The 25,746-nt window shown below is 41.6% G+C and overlaps 1 protein-coding gene across 3 annotated transcripts in view; it reads right to left on the bottom strand.

Moving 5' to 3' along the window:
• grk4 (G protein-coupled receptor kinase 4) overlaps window positions 1-25,746 on the bottom strand; it is a 51,402-nt gene that overhangs the window by 5,253 nt on the left and 20,403 nt on the right. For all 3 annotated transcript variants that reach the window (XM_067584093.1, XM_067584092.1, XM_067584094.1), the window contains exons 3-13: window positions 18,604-18,716; window positions 17,364-17,441; window positions 16,482-16,582; window positions 10,760-10,852; window positions 10,050-10,113; window positions 9,573-9,713; window positions 5,590-5,780; window positions 4,100-4,137; window positions 3,489-3,578; window positions 3,105-3,313; window positions 481-618 (exon numbers count right to left, since the gene is read on the bottom strand). In XM_067584093.1, coding sequence (XP_067440194.1) covers window positions 481-618; window positions 3,105-3,313; window positions 3,489-3,578; window positions 4,100-4,137; window positions 5,590-5,780; window positions 9,573-9,713; window positions 10,050-10,113; window positions 10,760-10,852; window positions 16,482-16,582; window positions 17,364-17,441; window positions 18,604-18,716 — 1,256 coding nt within the window. The remainder of the gene's footprint in view (window positions 1-480; window positions 619-3,104; window positions 3,314-3,488; window positions 3,579-4,099; window positions 4,138-5,589; window positions 5,781-9,572; window positions 9,714-10,049; window positions 10,114-10,759; window positions 10,853-16,481; window positions 16,583-17,363; window positions 17,442-18,603; window positions 18,717-25,746) is intronic.

Below are 25,746 nucleotides of genomic sequence, written 5' to 3'. Positions count from 1 at the left end.
GTAATGATTCCCTCTGCAAACAGCTTTGTTATCCCAGGCAGAAGTCCATGAGAGCAGCTTGAAATAAAAGCTTACAGCGTCTTGTTTTGATGAACTACATTATTCCAGGGAAGGTGGAGTTCTGTATCACAGTCCGCAGTGACACATATCCACATCTGAGAGTTTTCCAGTATGAGTACAGCTCATGATTACTGTGAAACAGGGCAACTTCACTTTAAATGCTATAGGAAGCATATTTTCCATTCTGTCAGCTAGTTTCAAACGGGGATTTCAAACAAGGACACGGATATCACACTCCTGCTTCTCACCACCCCCACCAGCTACCATGATAAATAGCTTATAATGGAAGTGTTTGTTTACTTGTGACAATGGTATTTCCTGTATGCTGATTTGCAGCTTGCCAAGGTTTCAGGCTACGAGCTGTGAATGGAGACTGTATGTACGACTGTGAGTGTGTGAGTTTATGTGTGTTGTTCTTACATCGGGGCTGAAGGGAGGGTCCAGAATGTTGGCCTCCAGCCGTTTGAAGTTGATGTTTCTGAAGATGGGGTGCTGCTTGACCTCGATGGCCCCGCGACCCTGACAACCCAGTCGCTCCTTGGGGTCCTTGGCCAGGAGCTGACAACACAGCGGGAGGAAGAAGAAGAGGCAAAAGAGATTTCAACTCCCTAAAGATGTGCGTGTAGTAAGCAGATAAATGATTGCTTAATATATTTCACATTTCTCACTAAAAATAACATAAAACAAACCTCTATTGTGATTTACTCTACCAGTGATTTACTCGACCAGTAAATCACACACACACAGGGGATTCCTACAATGTTGGATAACTCTTGACAGTTTTATGACTAATCCCTCTACTTAAACGTATACAAAACACACACGGACGTGGTTTGCATGTAATCCTCTTGACTTCATATATCTGACCCAACATAATCTAATAAAGGCACAACACAAATCCATACACTCAGGGGTTAATACAGCACCATCATGGATAGAATTAGAGAGCGCCATTGTCCGTCTCTATGAGAGCTTCTGGATAATATTACCACCACACCACCTACGGTACAGCAGGCTTATGAAGTGGATGAGTGCTGTTTAGTGGTTTGGCTACTAGCGGACACTCCGACTGGCCCTGTTGTCACTCAAACAGTGATTGCTTGCACAATCAACAAGCTGATGGCTTCTCACTTTTTCACCACATCTCCAACTCTCTCTTTGTAGTTCCCCTTTGTTTCTCTTGTCCTCGCCAAACTCTTTCACAATTTACGCTAGGTTTCAAAGCAGAGACTCTCACTTTCTGCTCTTGACATCTCAGTTCACTTCTCTATTTTGGGCTGTAGTACTAGCTACATCTCTCTAGCATTGCAGACTTTTTCCCCCCCTGCTGTATTCTCTCCCATTCCTTATTATCTTTCTCCTATTTCTTGCTGAAACCTTTATTCCCTCGCCGCCACCACCCCACCCACCCCCTCTTCTCTTCTCCCTGGGGAGTCTTTGATTCTGTTGAACCTCAGGTCAGAATGTTCCAACACGTCACACAAATAAACGTCCCGTCCCCTCCTGCTCAGGCACAGAGAAGCTCAATGGCTCCCTCTTTGAACACAAGAATAGTGAGATTGTGGAGGACAGAGGGGGTGAGAGAGAAAATATTCCAAGCCAAGTTATCATAAACAACTGATCCTAAACCTGCACTGATCAATATTTTCATATAAACAAGTACAATGTGAAAGGGGTCGTTCATAGTGGTGAACCAATGTAGAATTATCATCAGACTCTGCAGTTCCCCTCAGCTCTACAGAGCGTCTTTCAGTTTTGGTTTTATGGCCCCACAATTTTACTGTTTTTGTTCAGCATCATTTCCAGCAAGAGCAGGCAGCTGTTTTCAGAGAAAAATCTCTAATGAACCCACTTGATGCTGCCTGTCCGGTACTAAACAGATAGTCAAAAGTAAGTGAAGAGCCGGTGGACGCAACGGTGTGTTTAGCAGCTACGGAGACAGATATTTCCCTCATGAGAAGTTAGAGACAAAAGCAAAGTTAAAAGGAGATTGAATATTGAATTTGTTCTTGTCAGATCACCACAAACTCAACTACAAATGAATGTTAATATTGCTTTGTGTCTACTGGATGTGTAAGTAGGAAACAGGTTTGCCAAAACAACTTTAAATGGTCTGCTGTCCTCAAATAGCCAAAATATAAATATATAAATTATAAATAAATAAATAAAAATCTGATAATACAGGTTAAGGTGCATTTGTTTAGGAATAAGGTGCATTTGAAAGAAAAAAATGCCTTCATAATAAGGAATAACGTCATCTTTCAGAGAAACAGACAACGAGGCACAACACAAACATTTTATGGTATAATTATGCTGGGATAAGCTCCAGCTCCCCACGGTGTACAGGACATGTGGATATACTTAAAAAAACAAATGATGATGAACAAATATTATTATATAACCTTGAAACAGAATTATAACATATACTATAGTTCATCAATGATCTAGAAATACATTTATATTGCCAAAAAAACAGGCTTTATTGTAAAAAAATTACATCTTACTGTAAGAATGTGTTTCAGCCATTCCCATAGGAAGCCTAGTTTATAGCCTTTTCAGAAGAAGTAAATATTTGGCCCCATTTCAAAACAAACCAGCAACTTGTAATTGACCAAAATAAAGTTCAAGACAACATGTTGCAACAGCAGAGAGTCAGATGTTCTAATAAAATACTGTCAGTCAGACAGCCTGCATCTAATATCTCATTGTGCAACTTCTGCTTTTTACTGTGTCAGTGTTTATTAAGTGAGTGGCAGAACATAAAAGCCGCCTCCCTATTAAAGCCAGCGCTAGTAATAGTAAAGACAGTAACTGTCGTAATATAAAGCAGTTCATGTAATTTATCAAGACATGAACTTCTCGACATGAAATCCTCATCCTGAAGTAGTTTGACAATGTTTTTCTGCATTCTCTCTCCATGCCCTCATTTGCCACAGGTCTGAACAAATTTTGTTAATGTGCTCTCCTTCCTTTTTCCTTTTCCTCCCTTCCACCCTTCACCTAAATCCAACAGCCATCTGTCTCTTCCATCTCTTCACCCTCACCTGTCTGCAGATGTCCTTCGCCTCCTCGGAGAACTTATCAGAGTACTCCTCCTGGTCCTCGCGCACTCGTCTGTCCACCTCCTCCCGCTTGACGCGTTCCTTGCGCTTGCGGAAGGGCGACTGGCCTTGGATCATCTCGAAGATGAGGCAGCCCAGCCCCCACCAGTCCGGGCTGACAGTGTAGCTCTCGTTCTGGATCACCTCAGGAGCTGCAGAGGCAGGGATGAGGGGTGAGAAAAGAGAGGTCCGAACAAGTGGAAACCCGACGGAGGGGTTTGAATTGAGGTGAACTGAGAGAGAGGTCATAAAGTTCATAAAGAGGGGTCGAAAGTTCAGTGATTTTAAGCACACTTTTTTGAAAGATGAAAAAATGTAAATTCTTACCCATGTATCCAACAGTGCCCACTCTCCCTCGTATCGTCTCTCCTTCAGGGATTTGAACTGCAAGACCCAGGTCTGAAATTCGGATGTGTCCTAAACAAGATTCACAGATTACAGACTTCATTAAGATCATGTTAAATGGTTAGAACAGATTACAACATTTTACTGAATAACTTTATCCATATTGACTTACAGAGGAATAACAGAAACCAATAACATGCAGTGTAAAGGTCAAAGCCATAGCACCCTGACAATAGCCATATTACCCTAGAATGATCTTTTTAAGAGAAAAGTATAAAGAAAAAAGTAAGAGCTGAAGAGAGACACAGAGGAAATTCCTCTTGTTCAAGATAAGACCATGTTAGAGAGAGAATAGATGATATGGGAGTATGACTCAGAGGAGAGAGCGTGATGTGAACAACTTGAAGAGTGACTTTTTAGCCCGTGAGAGACAGGAAAGCACTCTGCTGCTATGCTTGCACAAGATACACTGGACTAGTTACAAACTGTTCATTCGTCTCGTCATCCACAGTCGGCATCAAAACACGTGCACCTACACGTTAGTCCACACACACACCTGACTTGAATAGTGAGAAAAGTGAATTGGGACATACCACGATCATCCAGAAGAATGTTTTCAGGTTTCAAATCCCTGAAAAAAAAGAAGAAAAAAAAACATACCTTTGATACTGTGCTCGTATAAAAATAGAACTTAGATCTAAGAATTAAGATATAAGAATGAAATCCTGGATAAATATTTATATTGCCAGAAAACAGTATTCTTTATTTACTTGTCATTTCATTGACATTTCATTGTCTTTTATTTCCTGTGTGTTTGTTGTTCTACAATCTGTCATGTGGTATTATCACATTCCTTATCTGCGCACATATCTTTATTTGCTATATTTGCCATCATGCACTGTATTGCGCTGAGCTGTCATTACCAGTGTTGCAACAGAACTTCCTGACTTAAAGATATCAGGCTCATAAAGTTTGTGTCTTTTAATAAATCCCTTCTGTAAACTCATTTAGATGTTTTCAGGCTATTTTACTTGATTTAAACACTCTTTTACCTGTGCTAATCATTGCATTACCATTTTGTCTTGTAAACTTCCTGAAAAAAGCAAGACACTAAAAGTTTGTTATTTACTGCACTACAATAGCTATGAAATGTGAAAGCTGGGGCGCTTCACTAATGTCAAACTCAAGCACGATGCCAACTGTAAAGTTTACTATAACACATGCATAGATTAAGGAACACTGTGTGTGTTCATGTGACCATGTGGGTCATGTGAATGTGGGTGCGTGTGTCTTATAAGAACATCAGTGTTTATATTAGCATTACTCTGAGCCTCCACTGAGTGTGACAGGTGCAGTACACCTCGGTGCGATTGGTGCACCAATAATTCAGTCACACTTCATCAACCTGGACTTTCTACTTGTCCCAATCTTACACGACCACAAGCACTCTTCCAGAATACATTTCTTATTAACACCAGAGCTTAGAAAAATAGGTAAACATACAGTTAATGATGATTATTGATTAGGTTTGTCAATTAAACAAAGACTTTAAGTCTGGGTCAAGCTCCAAAATCTTGGATCCTACATTTCCCATGATGCAACTGGACAGCATCTTTCATTTAGACCCTCCCTGCTTGGTAAAAACCTACGTCTTTGAAATCCTACACCCCTAATTCAAACATGACAAGTCTCAAGCCTACTTCCCTGATATCATCACTATGACATCAGTTATTTTCTCAGACTTTAGAGAGCTCCTTCAGAGCCACAGAGGACATTATATGACTGTTTTCACAGGCAGAGTAGTCGTAAAATTGTGTAAAATCAGTGGAATGCCCCTTGAAATGCCAGAACATTTATTCTCATGTACAACAACAAGATTACATAATGTGGTTCTGGTCGTAAACCTCAAAACATTTGTCCCCGGATACAAAGAACTTCAAAATACTCATGAAAAATGTCTCTAGGCCTGATACTGTCCTAATATGCGTATACATCTTCACAAGATATAAAAGATGGCTACATCTGAGTCCTACAACCCCGTCTATACCTGCCCCAAACAGTGACCTAACGCATGTGACCTAACCTGTAGACTATCCTCTCACGGTGCAGGTCCTCAAGGCCACAGCAGATCTCAGCAGCATAGAAGATGGCCCTCTGCTCGTCGAAGCCCGAGTTGCCCATGTTGTAGATGTGGAATTTTAAGTCACCACCATTCATTATGGTCAACACCAGGCACAGCGCATCCTTGGTCTCATAGGCATATGCTAAACTAACCTGGAGGGGGGAGGCAAATTGGGGAAGTGGTAAGAAGGGAGGAGAGGGAGCAAGTTAAGAAGAAAGGAGTTGGTGTATAAGGGGGGTTTTGAGGCAGGAAAGGGGGAGGAGGAGGAGGAGAAAGAGGGAAGAGCCGTGGTCAGAGACAGGGTAGCGAGAGGAGCGTGATAGGTTCATTTGGTTTGTCTGATGTCCTAAATAATCATCCATTATCCCAGATGAAATGACAGGAATGTACACAAAGAGAAACACAGAGAGAGATATAACAGATATGGAAAACCAGAAGTTTCTTCTTCACTCCTGACTCCACTGCCTCATGTCGTTTCTCTCTAATCCCACCATCTATCTCTCTTTTTCCCTCTTCATTCCCAATGCCCCCCCCCCCCTCCCTCCTGTCTTTTTTCCTCTCCCCCTTCTGGGTCAGTGACACGCAGGGTATAGTGTGTGTGGCTGCGCTGTTGTGTACAAGCAGGATGTTGCTGCCATCGGGAGGAATCCCATCTGCTGCGGACTATGTAGTCAGAGACGGACCACAAGAGGGGATGGGAAAATTCTTGTGTGATCTCAAGTGAGCATCACACACGCATACATATACATATGGAAACAAAGACACAAAAATACACCACGAGCCAAAGCAAACAGTCCTCCAAAAATCATGCTTATTCATTAGCAATGGACACTTCTATTGATCTTGGAACTACGAAAAGATGTGGAACACACTGAAGCTTGGTGTCTGTGATTTCTTAAATGTGTAAAAGACTATTAAAAATACCCCAAAAGAAGCTTGAAATTCAAGTATTTCAACTGTACCATTAAAATTTCCACTAATGCCTGACATCTATGCCAATGTAATACAACGACAGACATCAAGAAAACCCGAGGCAACCTTCTTACTGGAAATGACTTTACTCTAAAAGGAGGTGAATCATGAAGTGCATAACATCCGCTCTGCCTCCCTCTGTTCATCTTGTCAAGTAACGCACAGAACAGTAAGTAAAAGTTGGTCTTGTTCCTTTGTTCTTTGATCAGATATTTATATCAGATTTAAATCACTATTTGAGGAAAAAATCTTATTTGAGCAGAGATTTGTATGGAAAATTGTATCATTACAACATTAGACAAGTCTGACTTGTTTTTTCCGTCTTTTTTTTAAAACAGGTTTATTGTATTGGCACCGGAATCTAAAAAATTCAATTGATAGCCAGCCAAGTCTGCAACAGAATGAGCTGGCTCGTACCTCAGTCTCACCTGCTGGAAATGCTAGAACAGGGTCATTCTGCCCTGAGTTACACACATACACACCCACACAGAGTATGCCGTTAAATGTGAAAACATAAGCTAACAGTATGTATTGACTAATAGTATGCACTGATCAAAAAAAAAAAAAAAAAAAGGTAAAGAAGAATAACGAGAGAGAGAGAAATGAGGGGTTTGAGAGAGCACTTGACTCTTCTCCTTGCTACTGCTGTTTGGTCAGTGTTGCTAGGCAACAGAGCTGCTCTCGTAGGTAGAGAGGCACATGAAGAGTCATCAGTTCTGCCTGCAGCACAGAGAACGAACACACACACACAGAGAATCATGTGCCAATCCCAGGTGACAAGAGCTGCAAGTCTGAGGTTCTGTAACAAGCCCACTCCAGCCTCTGTGTGTGTGTGTGTGTGTGTGTGTGTGTGTGTGTGTGTGCGTGTGCATGCCCATGCACATGCTTTTGCCATGACTCACTCAAAACAAGGACGCGCAACATAGCTCAGCCTGCATCAGAAAACGTCTAAACCAATCCATCTAGTACAACTCAAACACAACCATTAGCTTCAAACGGGGAACATGGAGAAGCTCTGCTCCCTTACAGTCCAGGTTACTGCACAACAGATCAATATCACTGTTCTGTACAGTTAACAAAGTACACATTGCACAAAGACCCACAGAGCAGAAATGAACATGCTTATCCCTCCAGTCGCTCCTCCCCATGTTCCAAGAGAATTAAACAAGCACTTGCTGTAATTTTCTTGTCTTTGGAACAATCATTTTTTGGAATAACAACACTGAGCCAAAGCTAATTTTTCTTTTCCTGTCTGAGCACCTGAGATGCTTAGTGTGTACAGTTGGACGAAATGGAAAGACAAGCACACATCACCAGTTTTCCAACTGCGTTTGAGTCCTGATGTCAACAAGCGCAAGTCGAGCAGGATTCAAATTCAAGCATTTCCATTTTTACGTACAAGGGGTGTCGAGAGCAGAGGGAAAGAAAAAAAAAACAGAGCAAAATGCAACAGGGACATACACGCTGCATCACAGGTGTACACAGTGAGAGGTAAAAGGAGTTCAGATGGCTCATATTTTAAAATTTGACGACTGACAAATGCCAACTCTTTTACTCGTTATTGTTTTTCTTGTCACATGTCCCCTTATATTTCATCTAGGATCCATAAACATTACAGATATCTCCCTTTGAGGTCTGTTCCTTTAATGTATCATCTTACATGTTAATGGACTGTCAGCTCTAGATTTCTGCCGCTCAGTGCAGCATGGATCAAATGAAAGGCTAGGTGACTCCCTGAAAAGCGTTGAAGCTTGGCATTAAAGCGCCAGCCAAAAACCACCTCTTACTCATGACTATGGCTCAATTTATAGAAATCCTCTATAGGAAAAATCAGCCAAGAGCAACGCCACTATTAAGAGTTTGAGGTATGGTGGTATGGTGGCAGGGTAATGATTTTTATTTTTTTTCAGAGCCCGGACACTGTATTACTTTCTTCTATGTGCTGTTGCTTTACTGTGAAATGCACGTCATGTATGAGCCTGCAATACTACTGAGAAGTTCTTTAGAAATTGTTGTATATTCCTCTTTTCTGCGGTTTCTCAGAAAAGCTCATGTTCTTGCTCTGACATGCACTTTTAAAATTTCCACTAATGACGGGTTCGCAGTTTTTCAAGTCTGTCTTAAAACAACAGTCAGGTGCCCAAATGAACATTGAAATAGGTTTTTCTTGCCATAATCATTCATCCTGTTCATACTGGCCATTAGAAGCACTTTCAATGTAAGTGACGGGGGCCAAAATCCACAGTCCTCCTCCTGTGCAAAAATGTATTTAAGTTTCTTCTAAAGAAATCTATTCTGAACTCAAGCTGGAACACAAAAATGAAATCAGAAAGTTAAAAAGCGTATGACCAATGGCGTACAGGCACGTGTGACAAAGAATACAGACATGGCTTTCAATCTATTATTTGGCTCTTTAACATCATTGCAACAGAAATGTATAAAAATGTCAGCAAAACAGATTTCAATCAATTTGAAAAAAAACAAAAAAAACATCACAGATGATTCAAATCTGACAGCATGCTTCAAATAAACTCAAATATGGCATGTTTGCAAAACGGCAGGTCTGTCACCAAATAATGAAGCAGTTGTTGCAGCTTTGATTGCTGCAGTGTGCGACTGTCCCGCAGTGCGCTGTCACCTGCAACTAGTCAATAATGTCATGTGACTGATTTGTTTCCACTTCATCCCCATCATGTTTCTTTCCACTGCGACTCAGGAGCTTGTCCACCTGGCGCAGACGTCATTAAACAAACAGAACTTGAGTCGCAGCGGCTCTCTTTAACAGCTGATCGACAGCCTTTGCAAACACGCCAGTTGAATTTCATTTGCAGCGACCAATAATGCTTTCACATATGCACACACACTCACGCACACACACACACACACACACACACACACACACACACACACACACACACACAAAACAAGTACAATTCGGTTGAAAAGTTGAATAAGAAAAAGGTAGTACTTACTACAAAACTACTGTTAACTTTTTCTAAAATGCGTTTTTCGTTTAGTGCCATTGCTTCACCTTTTCTTTTCTTCACTCGTTTCTTTTCCAGCTTTTTACAGGCGTACATCTTACCGGTGGCACGTACTTGGCAGGCACAAACCTGGAAAAACAAGCAGCGAGGAAACATGATCACACACACACATTTAAAAAAAAAAAAAAAAAAAAAAAATCTCTTTAAAAGTGTAACTAATGGAAGTTAATATGTCACACCACAGATTTCTCCACCTAACATCACCAGAGTGGACACATAAACAGCGCCGTATTAGCTAACTGTTACTTGTACCAACTTAAATCATTAACATTAACATCTCAGTTCCAAGCTTGACGTGTAAAAGGAACATAACGTTGGCTCGGTATCCATCATAAAAAACGAAATAACAAAAAACACCACAATAAACTGTTATTGAGAGTCAAGAGTTATTGCTGTGATACTCACCTCGCCAAATCCACCTTTTCCTAGTACTCTATAATGTCTGAAGGTATTTTTGGTTACTGGTTGCCTGCAGGGATGGAAAGACCAAAGAGGAAGAGAGACAGAGAGACAAAACAAGTAAGAGACATAAAATAACTGATGGGTTATGTCATTCTCTCAGACCGTGTGATGGTGCAGACAGAGTAATGCTCTAATATATTATTAATCCGCCCTGATGACTGCTGTCTCCACCCTGCTTCGGTTGCCAGCCATTATGCAAATCATCATCAATTATTAACCACTCGCACAGAAACGCCAATTGGCAGCACCACCTTTGTGTTTGGGTGCAAACACTTCTCCTGCTACTGGTCTGTATATACTGTATACTGTAATGTTTATCTTCTGTTTGTGCATTTCTGTATTTTTTTTTGTTTGCTGTAAGCATTTATTAACACACGGTTATCTTTTTTTCTTTTTTTTAAATTATATTCATTTGTAAGTTTCTTGATGATGATAATCCCTCCAAAAAAAATAAAAAGTCTGGACATGAACTGGTAGTTTAAAGAAGACAATACGCTACCCTTCCTAAACAAAGAAGTGGAAATGAAGTGAGACTAACCTGAACTGTTAATAATTAAAGCATATACAGTCCCAGATGTCATTTTTATGTAAGTATGTAAGGAACGGTTTACATATTTGCATTACCAAGAGTGTAATCTGCAGTGACTACCCACCTCTCCAACCATTTCCACTGCAGGAAGCGAGAGAAGTACATGGACTCCTGGTAGGAGGAAAATGGAGCTCCACTCAGATAATCACGAACTATTCTGGAGAGAGAGAGAGAGAGAGAGAGAGAGAGAGAGAGAGAGAGAGAGAGAGGGAGGGAGAAAAAAGAAAGGGTTGGTGATCATTTTAATAACGACTTAATAAGGATGTAAACAACATGTCACTCCTAACCAGGAAAAAAAAAAAAAAAGGTTCATGTATGACTTGTTGCCAAATTTTCTAGACAGACAAACAGACAGCTGGCTTGTCTACCCCAGAGAGCCATAACTCCTTTTAACATCACAATGACTAAAAAAAACAAACATCCTCTTTATCTGACTTACATGTGCATGTTTGGGTGTGTTGGGGTGTGTGTGTGTGTGTGTGTGTGTGTGTGTGTGTGTGTGTGTGTGTGTGTGTGTGTTTACGCGCTGCTGGCTGTGTCACGGTTCAAAGCGGTTCTCAATGGAAAAGACGGAAAAAACTGTGTGTCGATACACCACCGTGAAAAATGAAAAATGCCTTTGAACAGAGACATTCCGCTCAACTCAACCAGGAAACTGGGGATTTAGGGAAACTGGTTTTTGACTGAGCGGGAGGTTGAGCGGAACATCTAATCTCACTTTACCCGACACGTGAATGTGGGTGTGAGTCTGTCCGCTGGAGTCACATACAGACATAATCATCCACATAAAAACTGTAAGATTCCTGCTTTAAGAGGGGAAAAAAAAAACTTCATCAAAATAAAGTTTTCTGTGGAGAGGAGGGGTCATGAAAGGTCACGGCTTCATTGACTCCGGTCCGTATGTCAACTGTCACTTCACTGAGAGTTGCGAGAACATGAATCTTTGACACGACCCTGGCAGCCTCTTGTGTCAGCGTCCTTTTCATCTGCTTTGACCGCAGATGTTGACTTAAACACCAGGTCATCTTTAACACTGTCGTACCAGACAGAAATGAACTGAACTGTGCTGAGATGAGTTTACACTTCAAGGTTTTGTGACAAAAAAAAAAAAAAAAAAGATACACTCTAGTAGCAAAAATGTTGCGCTTATCATAGCACCTTAAAATCTACTATCCTCGCCATCAGCATTGTTGACTGATAACGTATTCTAACGGAGAGGAGAACCAGATGCCGGAGGAATCTTGGGAGATTACGGCACCACGGTAGCGGCTCCACTTTTTAAGGGTTTGGTGTTTGCCCCTTTCTCTTCAGTCAAAACATACAAGTCAGTAGGTTTTTCATCCCGGATCTCAAGGTAAGACTGAATTTATTCAACGAAGCTTTGATGGTTCTTCTTTATGCTCGCATGAGCAGATTATGAGTGTAGACTGTGACTCTTTCACCCCAGACCTACTATTAGTACACCTGAACTGGTCACATACAAATAATATAGATATTGTATTATATTTATTTATTATATTAAATTGTACTAATTGTGTTAAAAAACTGACCCAAAGTAATTACAAGCTGGATGTTAATTAGTCCATTAATCTCTAAAGACTATAACAGATAAAAATAAAGATTCATTTAAGTCACTATGGCAAAAAATACAAAAATGACTGATCAAATTTATATTCATATATTCTGCAAAATGTGGGAGACGATTCCCAAACTTGTAAAAGAAAAGAAAAACATTGTTAAAAGTGCATGAGGTCAAAGGTCCCACATACTTACCCAGTTTTCAACATTTTGCTTATCCATTAAGTCAATAAATATTTCACTTTGTTTACAGGCCTTCAAGTGGGAAAGGCTACAAAAGGCTAAATAAAATTCAGAGCATTTTAATGCTTCTGTTACAGAAGTCCATGTTTCTATCTGTTTTATACAGTAGCAGAGAGACTGAGACAAAGGCCAGAGACTTGAGACTGACACATCAGAAAAGTTTAACCTGTTTTACCCATCTGCATTTGTACTCAAACTAAAACATGACTGCATTGACACTGGTCGGTATCAGTGACAATTTTGTGCTCTGTAACTATTACGTGCCACAGCAGCAGCACTTGTGCTAGCCAATAAACAAGACTCTGGTACAGAGGCTATTCCAACCATTGACATGTAATTAACATGAGCAGAACGCTTCAGAGGTCAGCTGCACAACTCCTGAACCATAGCAGAAAGTGAAAATTACACCAGTAATGCTTTCTCTACTGCTGACCAGTGTGCAAACCAAACGTTTCAGCCGACATATATCTCTTCTACAACCCCGATGTTTAAGAGAGATGCTCATATTTGTCTAGGAGAGTTTCCTTAACCGTTTTTCAAAATGACTTCATCACTAAAGAAGACGAGGAAAGCTACCTGTGGTTACCAACAGCACTGGGGTGGCTGTTCTTGGCAAAAGACACGAGAGTAGAGAGTTTCCACAAGGGGAGTACCCTCTGCTGTGTAAAAGAAAACTGAATTATGTCATCATAGGACCAAGTTACTCTGCACATGACATAAACATTCATCCAGCCTGACGAGATCTCAACTCTTTACAGGGGTACAGCGTGTACAAGATTTTGTCAGGTTTGTACTAAAAATCATGTCACTTATAACTCATTAAAATCTCCTGCAAAGCGCTGGTCTACCCTGTAACCTCAACATATATGATACCTCGTTGTCATCAAAGTCTGAAGAACACCAAATGTTTCGCCCGCACAAAATTCCTGTCTAAATTCCTTTCTTAAACCATGGCGTGAATGACTAACATTTCTCATCCAAGTTCACTTATCAGGTCAGTGAACTTCACTTTGTCTTAGAGGTCAAGACTGTCCCCTGACACTTAAAGAGAGGGGCTCCAGAAAGGCAGGAGCCTAGCAGTTCTTTCTTGGAGTCGAGCCTCAGACAGACACCGCTGGGAGTAGAAATAAACACAGCTATACAGTTGGAGGAAGGCAGCGGGTAAGAGAAAGAGAAGGGGAGAAAAATCAGCAGAGAGACCTTTGTCAAGACAGGCGATACATTAAAAAACACCACGATATACATGTACTTAGCAGCCATGCTTTACTCTTGCTATGACATAACCGTATGTTCCACTGCAGCAGAAGAAAATCCATGAGTGAGCTAATACATTTCTGCTAGTGGGTGTGTGGCTCTGCCAAAAGTCACGTTTCCACGTGCAGCACCACGCTTTCCTACAGGCTTTCCCTCTGAGAAAAAAAAAAAAGGATAAACCCTGAGTCAAAATTACTTATCGGAAGAAAAAAAAAATTAAAGTTCCACAATGGAATATCAATATTAATGATAGTGGAAGGAAGGAGTGACGAACGAACTTGAACAGGAATCCCATTCAAAAACAGTGTTGCTGTGAGGCTTTTGGTAACACAAACACGTGCCTGTGTTGTTCTGTGTTTGTACACTCTGCCTGTTTTTTGCCCCGCTCTCCTTAACACTCTCTTTCCATTTCACCTCACTTTTCCCAATTTCTCCGTTTTTTTTTCCTGTTCTCGTTTCATCGCTCTCTGTGAGTTTTCTAATCCAGCCCCTCATACTGTGCTTTCAGTGGGCATATCTCTTCCTCCCTCGCTCTGTTTTCAATCCGGTCGAGAAGTTTGACTAGAGTGGATGCTGTGCTTCCCACATAATGAAGTGTGGAATTTGAGTGTTATAATTCTGTGGCCTCTCTCTTTCTCACAGTCTTTCTCTGCCCTACTAAATGCCTTTTTCACTACTCAGAGATGTTAAAATAGAGATGCGTGCAGAAGGGGAAGGAAACAGGGCCAGCAGACCATAACCTGAGACGCCAAAGAGAGAAGACAGGTGTGTGGTGTGTTGAGTTCATCTTAACCTCAAACACTGACATTTCCAGTTTCAAAACCAAACCCTGACCTTGCCCAACCTTTCCTCCTTCTAGCAGAGCCTTCTTTCTTCGCAACCACACACACACACACACACACACACACACACCTCTTCTTATGTCCCTTCACTGCTCGCTTTGTCACCCTCTCAATTCTCAAGCAAATCTTACTGTGCTAAAACACAAGCCAACAAAGTTATGTTAATGAGCTAAAGACAACATTAACAGACTGATGACACACACACACACACACACACACACACACTACAGCATTTCAAAACTATTAATGTAGATAACTTAGTTAAATCCATGCCTGGGAAACAAATTCATCTAATCTTAAAAAAATCTTTAGAGTCCTTCATAGTCACCCTGACCAGCTTCGACACGATATGAGTAATTTATTTCATAAATCCCACAGCTTTTAAACAAATAAAGTCAAAACCAGAGTACAAGCTGAGAACATGAGTATTTTCCCAACCGTGATTCCCACTTCTGCTAAAATCCTTCGAGCAGATTCCGATATTCCCCAGAGAAGTGAATCAGAGGCTGCTCGCGGCATTTCCAACCCAAGTCGGCCTGTGTGGCTCAAAGTTGGGACTTCACAGAAATTCGGCTTTTGCCAGGACTGTGGAAATGTGGCTTTGACGTGATATATTTAGGTCATATATTTTTCTTTCTCTTGTTTGAGAGTAATTCTTTTTTTACATGATCCATGACAAATAAATAAAATGCAATGTTATGTTTTCTGTGCACCACGCAGATCTGGATTCACATGTCATCTGCCAAGTCACTGCCACATTATTCACACAATCCAAAAACAGCTTTTTAAAAAACCATTTGGTGTACACTTGTCTGTTAAAAGTGCCTCTGACCCAGGTTTTAACTCTCTGATGTGACGTGTGGGGTCCTGGTTAAAGCTCGACAAACAAAACTTATTATACCAGCATTACGTATCTCTTACCAGCCTAAATGTATTCACGTCACAATTCTCTATAAATAGACTATATTCCCTTTAATTAATCTTTAATAGCACAACCAATAACATCTGACATGAACTTCAGCCTACAAATCAGCACACAGTGCAGTTCAGGTATCAAGAATCTTTAACTGCTCATACAGTTTTTAATCAATACAAACTCATTAAAGGTGAACCAAAACCATTAAGGAAATGTGGGAAACAACACCAGCGTATATAATAGTAATCATTACCTTTATCATTACCAAGCTAAATGTGACAACTTGTGACAAACATGACATATATTTCACAATATATCTTTGAGCTCAAGTCCACAGTAACTGTGGCAGAATTAAATTATCGAGCCAAAACAAAGTTAAGTTGTGCAATGAGAAGTACATTCGGGATAATAATCCCCGGTCTGTTTGCTTCTCCTGGCTCTCAGAGCAGGAAGCAGAAACACCTGCAAGAGTGTGTGTTTGTAAATCTGTGTTTGTGTGTGAGAGCGAGTGTGTGTACGGGGGGGGGGGAACACTGAGGTGGCTGTTGTTTTCATGCCAGCCATCCGGATGCTCTCTCTGCCCACTGCTCTTTTTCAATCGCTTTTCGTTTGCCAGTTTGTTTGTGTGTGTGTGTAATGCTGCACTCCAGGTGCCAGCTGCCTCATCATCACTAGTGACAGGGCACACTAGTCCACACAGTCTACAAACACACACACACACACACACACACACACACACACACTCTTTCTGAAGGAACAGGCTTCTGTTGGTGCCACTGCACTTTGACAGCCAGATCATAAAGAAAAACAAATCTATATGTTTCCAACAAACAAGCATTTCATTAACAGACTGAGTGTGGGAGTGCTGATCACAACTGAGAGCTACATGTCAGATCATAGTCGTGGACATTACAAGAAGTAATCCGACATGTGTGGAGAGGACAGAGACTTACTTGGTGCAGTCATTGAAGAGCTCCTTACACGGACTCTGCTCCAGTCTCTCCCGGCACCCAGCGACTACCTCCTGCGGTATGTCTGGCAGATGGGCTGCCGACTTGAGGGTTAAAGAGACACAGAAACAAGAGGGTGAGGCAGGCAGGCAGGTAGACAGACAGACAGACAGACAGAGGGACAGAAACAAAGTGAGAGGTTGGTCAAATATGACTGCAGACTGTCAAGGCTAAGAAAACAGATCAAAACATTATCCTCCTTTCTGCTTGTGATCCTGTATGGGTAAACTGGTAGCGCATGTCAACGAGGCTGTGGTCACACCTCACTTGTCTGGTGTGGTCTAAACAAACTTGGGTTCGTTTGTCATTTTGGTTCAGTTCATTTAGGCTGGTGAGAACGCTGTAAACTATTTGATAATGGTATGGGACACATTCAAAAGCTAAACTAAACAATCCAGTTCCTCCTTCTTGCGGTATAGGGCGGCCTATTTCCTGTATTGTATTTCTAGAGGAGGGTCATCATTTCTGTTAGATGAAGTCAAAGTAGAGTCTCGACCAATAATGTTCATCAACGAACTAAGAGAACTAAAACAGAGGTGTGAACACTGCCCAACACTACTGCAGACAGGGGTGTAAATGAAACTTGTCACTGGCAAACATGTGTTCATATGTGTACTGATAACATCAAGACACAAAGCACTAAACAATACAGAGAATAAGAAAACATCCTTTCAGTTTATTGCACTTAATCATGCAGTTAAATGAGACGAACAACTGGAAGAATTAACATGTAATTCTGCATATACAATATGCAATATTATCTTATAATGAAATCAAAAGAATTCTTGCGGACTCTCAAGATATCAGTCTGTGTATGTGTCTTACCCCATTATTAAAGTATGTGTCTAAAACATTCAGTCCATAGTCCCTCCTCTTCTCATCAGGAGCTAGCTGGTACATGGCCTGTCAGAAGAATAGAAGTGTGAGCAACCACACCAGCGCAGGAAGCCATGTTCATTCAGCCATCTTTAATATCACTCCAAATAAGGTCAGAGACAGAGAGAGAGAGAGAGAGACGGCACCAGAAGGCAGGAAAGAAGAAGAAGGCTGAGAGAGAGAGAGAGAGAGAGAAAGAGAGAGAGAGGAAAGGGTGAGGGGGTTAATAAGAAACAAGAGAGAGAAAGAAATTAAAATAGAAATGAGCGTGGGACTGCAGACAAATAGAAAGATGTTACCAGTTACAAAACATCTCATCTTAGTCAAGGCAGCAAACTGGCAACCATGTTCGTCATCCCGCTTCGCCCGTTACTCTTGTCACCTACCAGGATGGCGCCTCAGTTTTCACTATTTCCCCATTGCACTATCACAGATTGTGTTTTTGGTCAAATATGGCTGTAGGCAGGGAGATGTTCTGGAGTTTGACTGCTCCGAGCTGTGTGTTTTGTTTGAAAACAAGCTCGGCAGAGAGGAATGGGACTGAGCTGCGCTACTACGCATCACAGCCGAGGCATGAAGTCCTCTATGCGACCAACAGTCCATGTCAAGCACTAAAATGTTTCTTGTTTCATGTCTTGCATTTCTGTCAGCCAGCGTGAGAGTGTATATGCATCTCCCTGTGCGCGTACGTGCTTGTCTACCTACCTTGAAAAAGACTAATGTAGGTTTTTATTAAATAAGTATGATTCCCCCCCATGTTTTTCTTTCACAAATACCTCCAGGGGCCTAGACACAAGCTTGGGCCTGTGTTTGCCTGCTCACCCAGGGGACCTGCCTCTGACGTGGGCTTGACCTCATGGAGGAGTGCATGGAGGAAGGGGAGGGGTCTGTTCTCTGACAGCCTGTCTAAGTTGCTAATCACCCCCCACGCCCACCCCACCTACCACCCAGTACTACTGCCAAGACCAGGCAAAGGACCAAGTTCTCTCTTTCCCCTCTCTTCCTCCCCGCTCTTATTCCTTGTTCTGCAGGCCCCAAATCAGACCAATCCCACAGGAGAAAGCTCAGAGAAGTGGAGAGGATGAGAGAGACTGAGACAGAGAAACAAGGACAGACAGGTAAAAGAAAATGTGTGAAAAAAGAACAGGTGTAAGCAGAGTACTAGTAATGGGCTCATTCAAAGTCTTACCACAGCGTCCATAAACTCAATGCAGCGTTTCAGCTCTGGCCTGGTGTCACAGTACTGACGGAATAACAGCCGACCAATGGGCTGCTTCTCACATAGACTGGTGTAGTCCCTCTCTGAGAAGAAAAGAAGAAGAGACACGCAGAAGTGTTACACTACACATTTCATAAATGACATCTCTCCAATAGACATGGCTTCATGTAAAAAGGTTGTGACTACAACTGCAATACACTGACTATATTAAGAGGGTTCTCATTCATAGCATTCATTTCAATGTCTCACTATGGGATACGCCTCCCTACATTTTCCTCAGAAGAATTTAGCTCATAACACCAATTCTGATCGCCACGTCCATAGAACTACCTACCCTTAAATAGCTTGCACTACAATGCAGCGTCATTCAAACACCTCTTTTCACTTTGCCGCATATCTCAAGCTGTTGCATAGGCTAGCTAGCTTAACTGTCCATAGACTGGAGCTATCTTGGCAAACCACTCCATCGCCGGGCGCTAGCTGCCTTCAATCAACTCTCAATCAACAGCCTCGGCTACCCACCACAGTAGCCTGGGTGCTTTACCAGTTTCGCACAACAAGCACACTGGCAAGACACTCAGTTTCTACAAATGAGCACACCAGCTAATTCACCATTCCTCTCCATTAGCAAACCAGCTTACAAAGATGGACTCCAGGTCTGCTTGTGCTGCCTTAGACTGCCATCGAAGCCCCTGGTTCATGCAGGCACGGTGCCTGTTTCACCGTCAAGATTCTACGATGATGGCTAGCACACCAAGCTAGCTTGTCTGGAAAAGACCCTTACCTGTCTGTCGGTGACATGCAGGTCGACAACCGAGATAAGGTGGGGAAGAATGCAGATGGATTATGAGGATGACAACGAGGACAGCTCGGAGCTCCTCATATCCAAGAATGACGAGAATGGGAACGAAATTGAGAGCGACACACGTCCCGGCGGTTCTGAACCTGAGGGCGGATGTGCTGTCCAGGGGCACACCACTATATGGAGAATGGACTGTGCGATTGTGGAGCAAGTGTGGATGCGCTAACACCACACTGTGGTAGATCTGTTCGCATCAAGAGAAATGCGCGATGTAGGAGCGCCTCTCGGTGTGGACGTGCTCGCACATGTCTGGCTGCCCGTCCTCCTGTACCCATTTCCTCCTTTGGTTCTGATACCCCATTCTGTCCAGAGTGAGAGGGCACCACCACAAACTGACTCTAATAGCTCCGCACTGGCTGGCAGAGATATATCAACTCCTGTGTGGACAGCCATGGCAACGCCTGCTACACAAGGACATACTGTCCCAGGCAGGGGGGACAATATTTTACCCATACCCAGAACGCCTGGCACTACGGGCCTGGCCCGTTAGTGGTATAATTTACATACAGTGGGGGCTTACTCAGAATGTAATTAACACTATTCAGAGCGCTAGAACCTCCTTCACCAGGTTCCTTTATGGCTGTAAATTGAGGGTATTTGAGGAGTAGTGTCAAAGGGAGGGACACATCTCCTTTCAATGGTTCTCAGAGGTGCATGAGCGAGATGTCTCACCAGACAACCCTTCTTGCTGGGGCAAAGGGAGGTGCTTATTTTGAATGATGCTGCATCATAGTACAAGCTATTCAAGGGTAGGTACCTGACGTGGACGCCACAATCACCAGCCAATCAGGACTGGCATAATGAGATAAATGCTTCTGAGGAATATGTGGGAAGGCGTATCCCATAGTGAAACACCATGGTTTTTTTTTTCCTTCCTACCCATAGTGAGAAACAAACCCAGGGAAGCATTTTAAATGTCTCTATGAGCAGTTATGCAACATTAGCCAAGCTTATCTCACTACCTTAACCTATCTGTACTGGGAACAGGTAGCAGCTTTATTCAGAGGTACAAAAATACACATTCTTCACATCAGAATTATTCATTCATTCATTAACAGAATCCATAATTTCTTCCTCGGATAGACTTAAAAGCCTGTGTCCTAAAAATATAACATTAAACAAAAAAAAGAGAACTACAGTTTTGCTAGCCTCTGTTCAACTAGCTTCCATAACTCTTATTTTCTAAGTACATTTTTTTCTTAAAAGCTGATACATGAACCTAGGTTTTTCTTTTCTTATCCAAAGATAAATTGATACTTACTACTATAAAACTACTTCATATTAAATTTGAATACTTTGTCCTCAAAAACAAGGAGTGTACATAACATGTACACAATGTTACAATTTGTAACTTCGGTAGAGTAGACCAACTCTCCATATTTGGTTAAATCTAAATTAATATTTCCTTACTTCTGAGAAGAGCTATAGCCTCGTCCAATAATTTAGCTAAACTAGGCTAATCCCATTGAAAGACATACTTTCAATCTGCAGACATACTATAATCCTGGGTAAGACGGAAAATGTACCAACTAAGAGACAGGTTACTTTTGGTGGGAATTTCAAATGTGCTACAATATGCTAAAAACAAAACACACAGCATGTCTGTGTTTTCTGTTTTCTGCATGTTGTCTATGCATGTGTGTCTCTTGTGCAGCTGGCCCCGGTCTATTAGGACTAATGGTGTCCATTTGAGTCATATTTCCTCTGGTACCAAATGAGGAAGAAGACCCAGGACATTTTCCATCACTGGCTGACAGTAAGGACACACATACACACACACACACACACAAACACAAGATAAACATACAAACAAAAATAGGCCACACACATTCATGGACACATGCGCACTTGTGCACAGAGGAAGGAGGAGGAGGGATGCATGGGATGAAAATTTCTGAGTGGTGACAGCTACAGGACAACCTCCAACAGTAAATCAAATCTTCATGACAGCCCTCCCAGCTGCACTGTTTATTACACAGCAACTCTGCAGCTCAGTGCTTCTCATTCAAACTCACCATTTATACGACCACAAAACCAAAGTTATCACTTGGCTGAGCAAACAGCCGAGTGTAGAGATATGATATTTTTATTGCTTCCCTTTCCACTGTGTGACCACTGCGTTTTAAATCTACAGAACAAAAGCTCTTTCACAAAATCTCACTGAGAGATCCCTAACTGTATTGCATTGTGCCTGCCTTCAGACACTGCCTTTCATCTTTGATCACCAAGATTCGGGAGGCCTGCTTTGGCGTTTCTCTATCAGCTGTGTTCAGCTGGAAAAGCCCCTCATACTCTGAGCTGATAAAGGCAATTTTAGGGCACCTGTACAGCAAAAATGTTTGAAGTTGTTCATTTGAACTCTGGAGTGTTTCCTCCTGTAGTTTGATTCATCTGGCCAGGTGAGAACAATGTTGTTTGAGCTGGGTATGATCAATGCCTGAAAATGTGGATCTGTGGTCTCTATTTCCACACAAACAAGAGTTAACTTCCCTCAAAATCTTGTGTCTCGTAGTCACAGGACAAGTTACTAACACTGCAGTAGTTACTTCTGAGTACACAGGACTTTTGTTTATGAGTTCGTTTGTTTGCAACTGGGCATTGCGAACCTAAACAAACCAAATTCAACAAAGTCAACTTTTCCACTCTGGATCAGAAGAAAATGAACTTTGAATGCTCTCTTAGCTTGAATAGTTAGTGTCTGCTCTCCAGCAACCAAAAAGCTTAAGATAACAGATTCTTGTAGTTCTCATTTTCTGCATATCGCTACACAAACAGATTTAAGGACATTAGGTTTGCAGTGTCCAATGTAACATTTTTTCCCCCACGGACCCACTTAGTAGATCAGAGTTTTACTGGCTCAGCAGCCAAAAAATGAAAATAACTCTTTTTTTCAATAATTTTGGTGATTTATTGATTGTATACATGACATGTACAACAGTGATGTTCCCTTTAGATTTGGTTGTTTTCCTTTAGTTATGGATATGTAATGTTGATATACCATATTTCCTCAAACAGTGGCCGGGGTCTTTATTTACCTCAACTGCAGAGGGTACCAGGTCTTTATTGGAAGCAGGCTTATATTAGAGAGAGGCCTTTACTTCTAAATTCCCTCTGTTTGATAAGTATATTTGCTCATATTATAGTACGAAGCCTCATTGTTTTCTGATCTGCTTCCGTTTGCTCTGTTAAATTTTTGTTTTTTCCCCAGCCTGTTTTTGGGGGTGGCCTTTATTTGTTCATGTTGACCACGCCCCCAGCCATTATCAGAGACCTGGCTTTTAATTGACTACTGTCTTTTATTTGAGAAAATATGGTATAACACAAATATCCAACATTAGGAACATATTGGATCAGTAAATGAATGGTGTATAAATGTAGGTTTCTCCATATTGTGTGTAAAGCCAAAGAGTATGGAATACATAGGGAGAAGAGAACAGAGTTTATGATACCATAATAACATTTCAGCGAGTATGGATGACCTTGATAATAAACTCTTGTGTCAAGAACTGAGACAATTCTGAGAGATCTGCACAAATGTACTCGTTAAGATAGAACAGTGACAGAAAGAACATAATGGCATTTGTTTGTGTGTGCGTGTGTTCACTCCAACCTCCTTCTGTCTGCTTCCATGAGCCACTTGTCCACTACAGACATGGAGTTGAACTGTAATGAATGAATGAAAAAGAGAAACGCAGAGGAGGAAAATGAAACTAAGAGCGTCTGTAGCCACAGTAAGTCATCTGTTGAGTGTTTGATGGTTACTCATTTGTGCTTTAGAACGTAAACCACTGTGAAACAATCAGGAAATAACATTTTATTTCTCTCAATCACTGCTTTGTTCTTGCTACCGCCGCTCACTCTCCTTGCTTGACCACTGCTGCTCTCTCTCTCTCTCTCACTGGTTTGCGCTCTCCGCTAGGGCTGTCACAGTGAAGGAATTCCCCCTGCAGTGATTCAGGGTGGCTCAATAGCACGGTATGCAGTCTATGCGGTATTAGCGCTGGCTTTTATTTTTTCTTTTTGTGAAAATCAAGGTATGTTAGTCTGATTATGTGTCGGTCAAATGGAGCAGCAGCACCTGACGAACACGGAAAACACTGTTAATCATGTTGTGGCAGGAAACAATATTGGTCTACAGCAGAGTCCCCACCTGGGATTTATGAATGGAGTCTGGCTGGACACTCCTTTACATCGTATGATTGGTGGAACACTACTTTACCTCACATATTAAATGGCAGCATGCTCGGCCACGCGGTGACCCGGGAGAGTTTAACATATAACCAAGACAAAATATTCATACAGACATGCTTTTAACTACCCCGTATCAGCATCGACCCCCTGTCGGCTCACTCCAAGCCCAGCTCTGTTATGAGTGCCAGGTTAGCTGGCCCCCAGCCTGCGAGATACTGCGCATGCCAGGCGGGATCCTCCGGTGCTGCCAGATTGGAACGGGGGAGCCGCCAAACATTCAATAAACACACACTGAAGTGTAAAACAAGAAGGGCCTAGACTCATGAAAAAAAGAAAAAACATGAACACAGCACAGTTGTGGCGGTTGCTTGCCATCCACCGCAGCTGGCTTGTCTATAGCGCGGTATTGCAATATTGCGATTATTGCGACAGCCCTACTCTCCTTTCACTCACACTCACGCTCTCTCTCTCTCTCTCTCTCTCTCTCCCCAAAGCAAAGCCTAACTTTACTTTTAACATTATCAAAAGAAGATTAATGTCCTCCCCTCGTCCCAAACTGTATACCCATGACTGGTCACTCTTTGAGGTGACACACTCCAATTTGCGTAAGAAAAAAATCACAGAAACTGTTCAACATTATTGAAAAGATGTTTAAGTAACTGACCGAGTAACATTTGTTGAGCACAGAAATGATCCATGTGTCAACATGCATGACTAACCTGTTAGTAACAAAACAATAATAGTTGTGGCCTTATGGTTACGGGGAATACCACATAACTGCAACGTCCACGGTTCGACTCCCAACCCCTATCTCTCTCTCCCTGTGTTTCCTGTCTTTCTCTACTAACTGTCAAATAAAGGCAATATGCCAAAAAATAATCTTAAAAATAATAATAGATTTCATTATACAAACTAAAATAATTTAAACCCCCCTCCCACTAACACACACAAACACACACACACACACACACATCACTTTCACTTCCCATTGAAATAGGAGGTAGTAGTCTCAGCAGTATATACTGTGTTATTTTCTGTCATAATTTGTTTACATTTTAACGGTACACAGAATTGGGACTTGGCAACAATCTATACTCAGCGACACATGAATGATTTTAGTATCTATGTTTTCATAGACTTAATGGGTAAACAAGTCAATTTTCTAAAAACAACACATTCCTGTAAAAGTAAAAAACTACCACAGAGGCAATTCATGTTGAGGTTCTGAAAAAAATGTACATTTTTAAAAAAATAAAACAGCAGAATCTGATGTTAGTAAATTCTTTAGTCCTGAGATGTTTCTAGTTTTTCCAGCCTTACTGGGTTGAATATACAACATCGCTAGGGTCAATGTCCGTTAATGTCCAAAAGTAAACATAGCAATAACGCTAAATGTTATGTATAATTACAGATTTGTCTTTTTATGCTCGCCATCTACATCTTTTAACTGACTCTTAAATTTTAAGCAGAAATGTGAAAAGTGAAAAAGAGAGCAGTTTCTTTGGCCTGGCTCTGGGTTAGAGTGTGTGTGTGTGTGTGTGTGTGTGTGTGTGTGTGTGTGTGTGTGTGTGTGTGTGTGTGTGTGTGTGTGTGTGTCCAAGCTGAATCCAGGCTCTAAATCATTTGAATATGAGAACGTAAGCCAGCATTCCACCAATGAAAAATTTCCCCTTTGCGTAAGAGAACACTCTCCCCTGTCGTGAGGAAAAACAACTGTGAAAGAGAGACGGAGAGAGTGAGAGCGTACAGGACGTCAAGGTGTCAGAGAAATATGGGAGAGGAAAATGAAAGGCCTGAAATGAAGAGTTGTGAGGCTTAAACTAGCCTGGACTAGATCAGTGGACTAAGCTGCAATTACGACTTAATTAAAACTCCAATTTAGGCCAAGAGTGAGTTAGTGAGACAGTTATGTGCACTAATGTGTGTGTGTGTGTGTGTGTGTGTGTGTGCAATAGGTACAATAGTGTGTGTGTGTGTTTGTGTGCACATCTTTGAGGCAGCAATGCTCACTGCTGCTATGCAACAAGAGCTGTTAGTCTCCATCCAAAATACCTCTGGTT

The sequence above is a fragment of the Thunnus thynnus genome, chromosome 3 (genome assembly GCF_963924715.1).
Source record: "Thunnus thynnus chromosome 3, fThuThy2.1, whole genome shotgun sequence".
Classification (NCBI taxonomy): Eukaryota; Metazoa; Chordata; class Actinopteri; order Scombriformes; family Scombridae; genus Thunnus; species Thunnus thynnus.
This window is presented reverse-complemented; position numbering and strand designations above follow the sequence as displayed.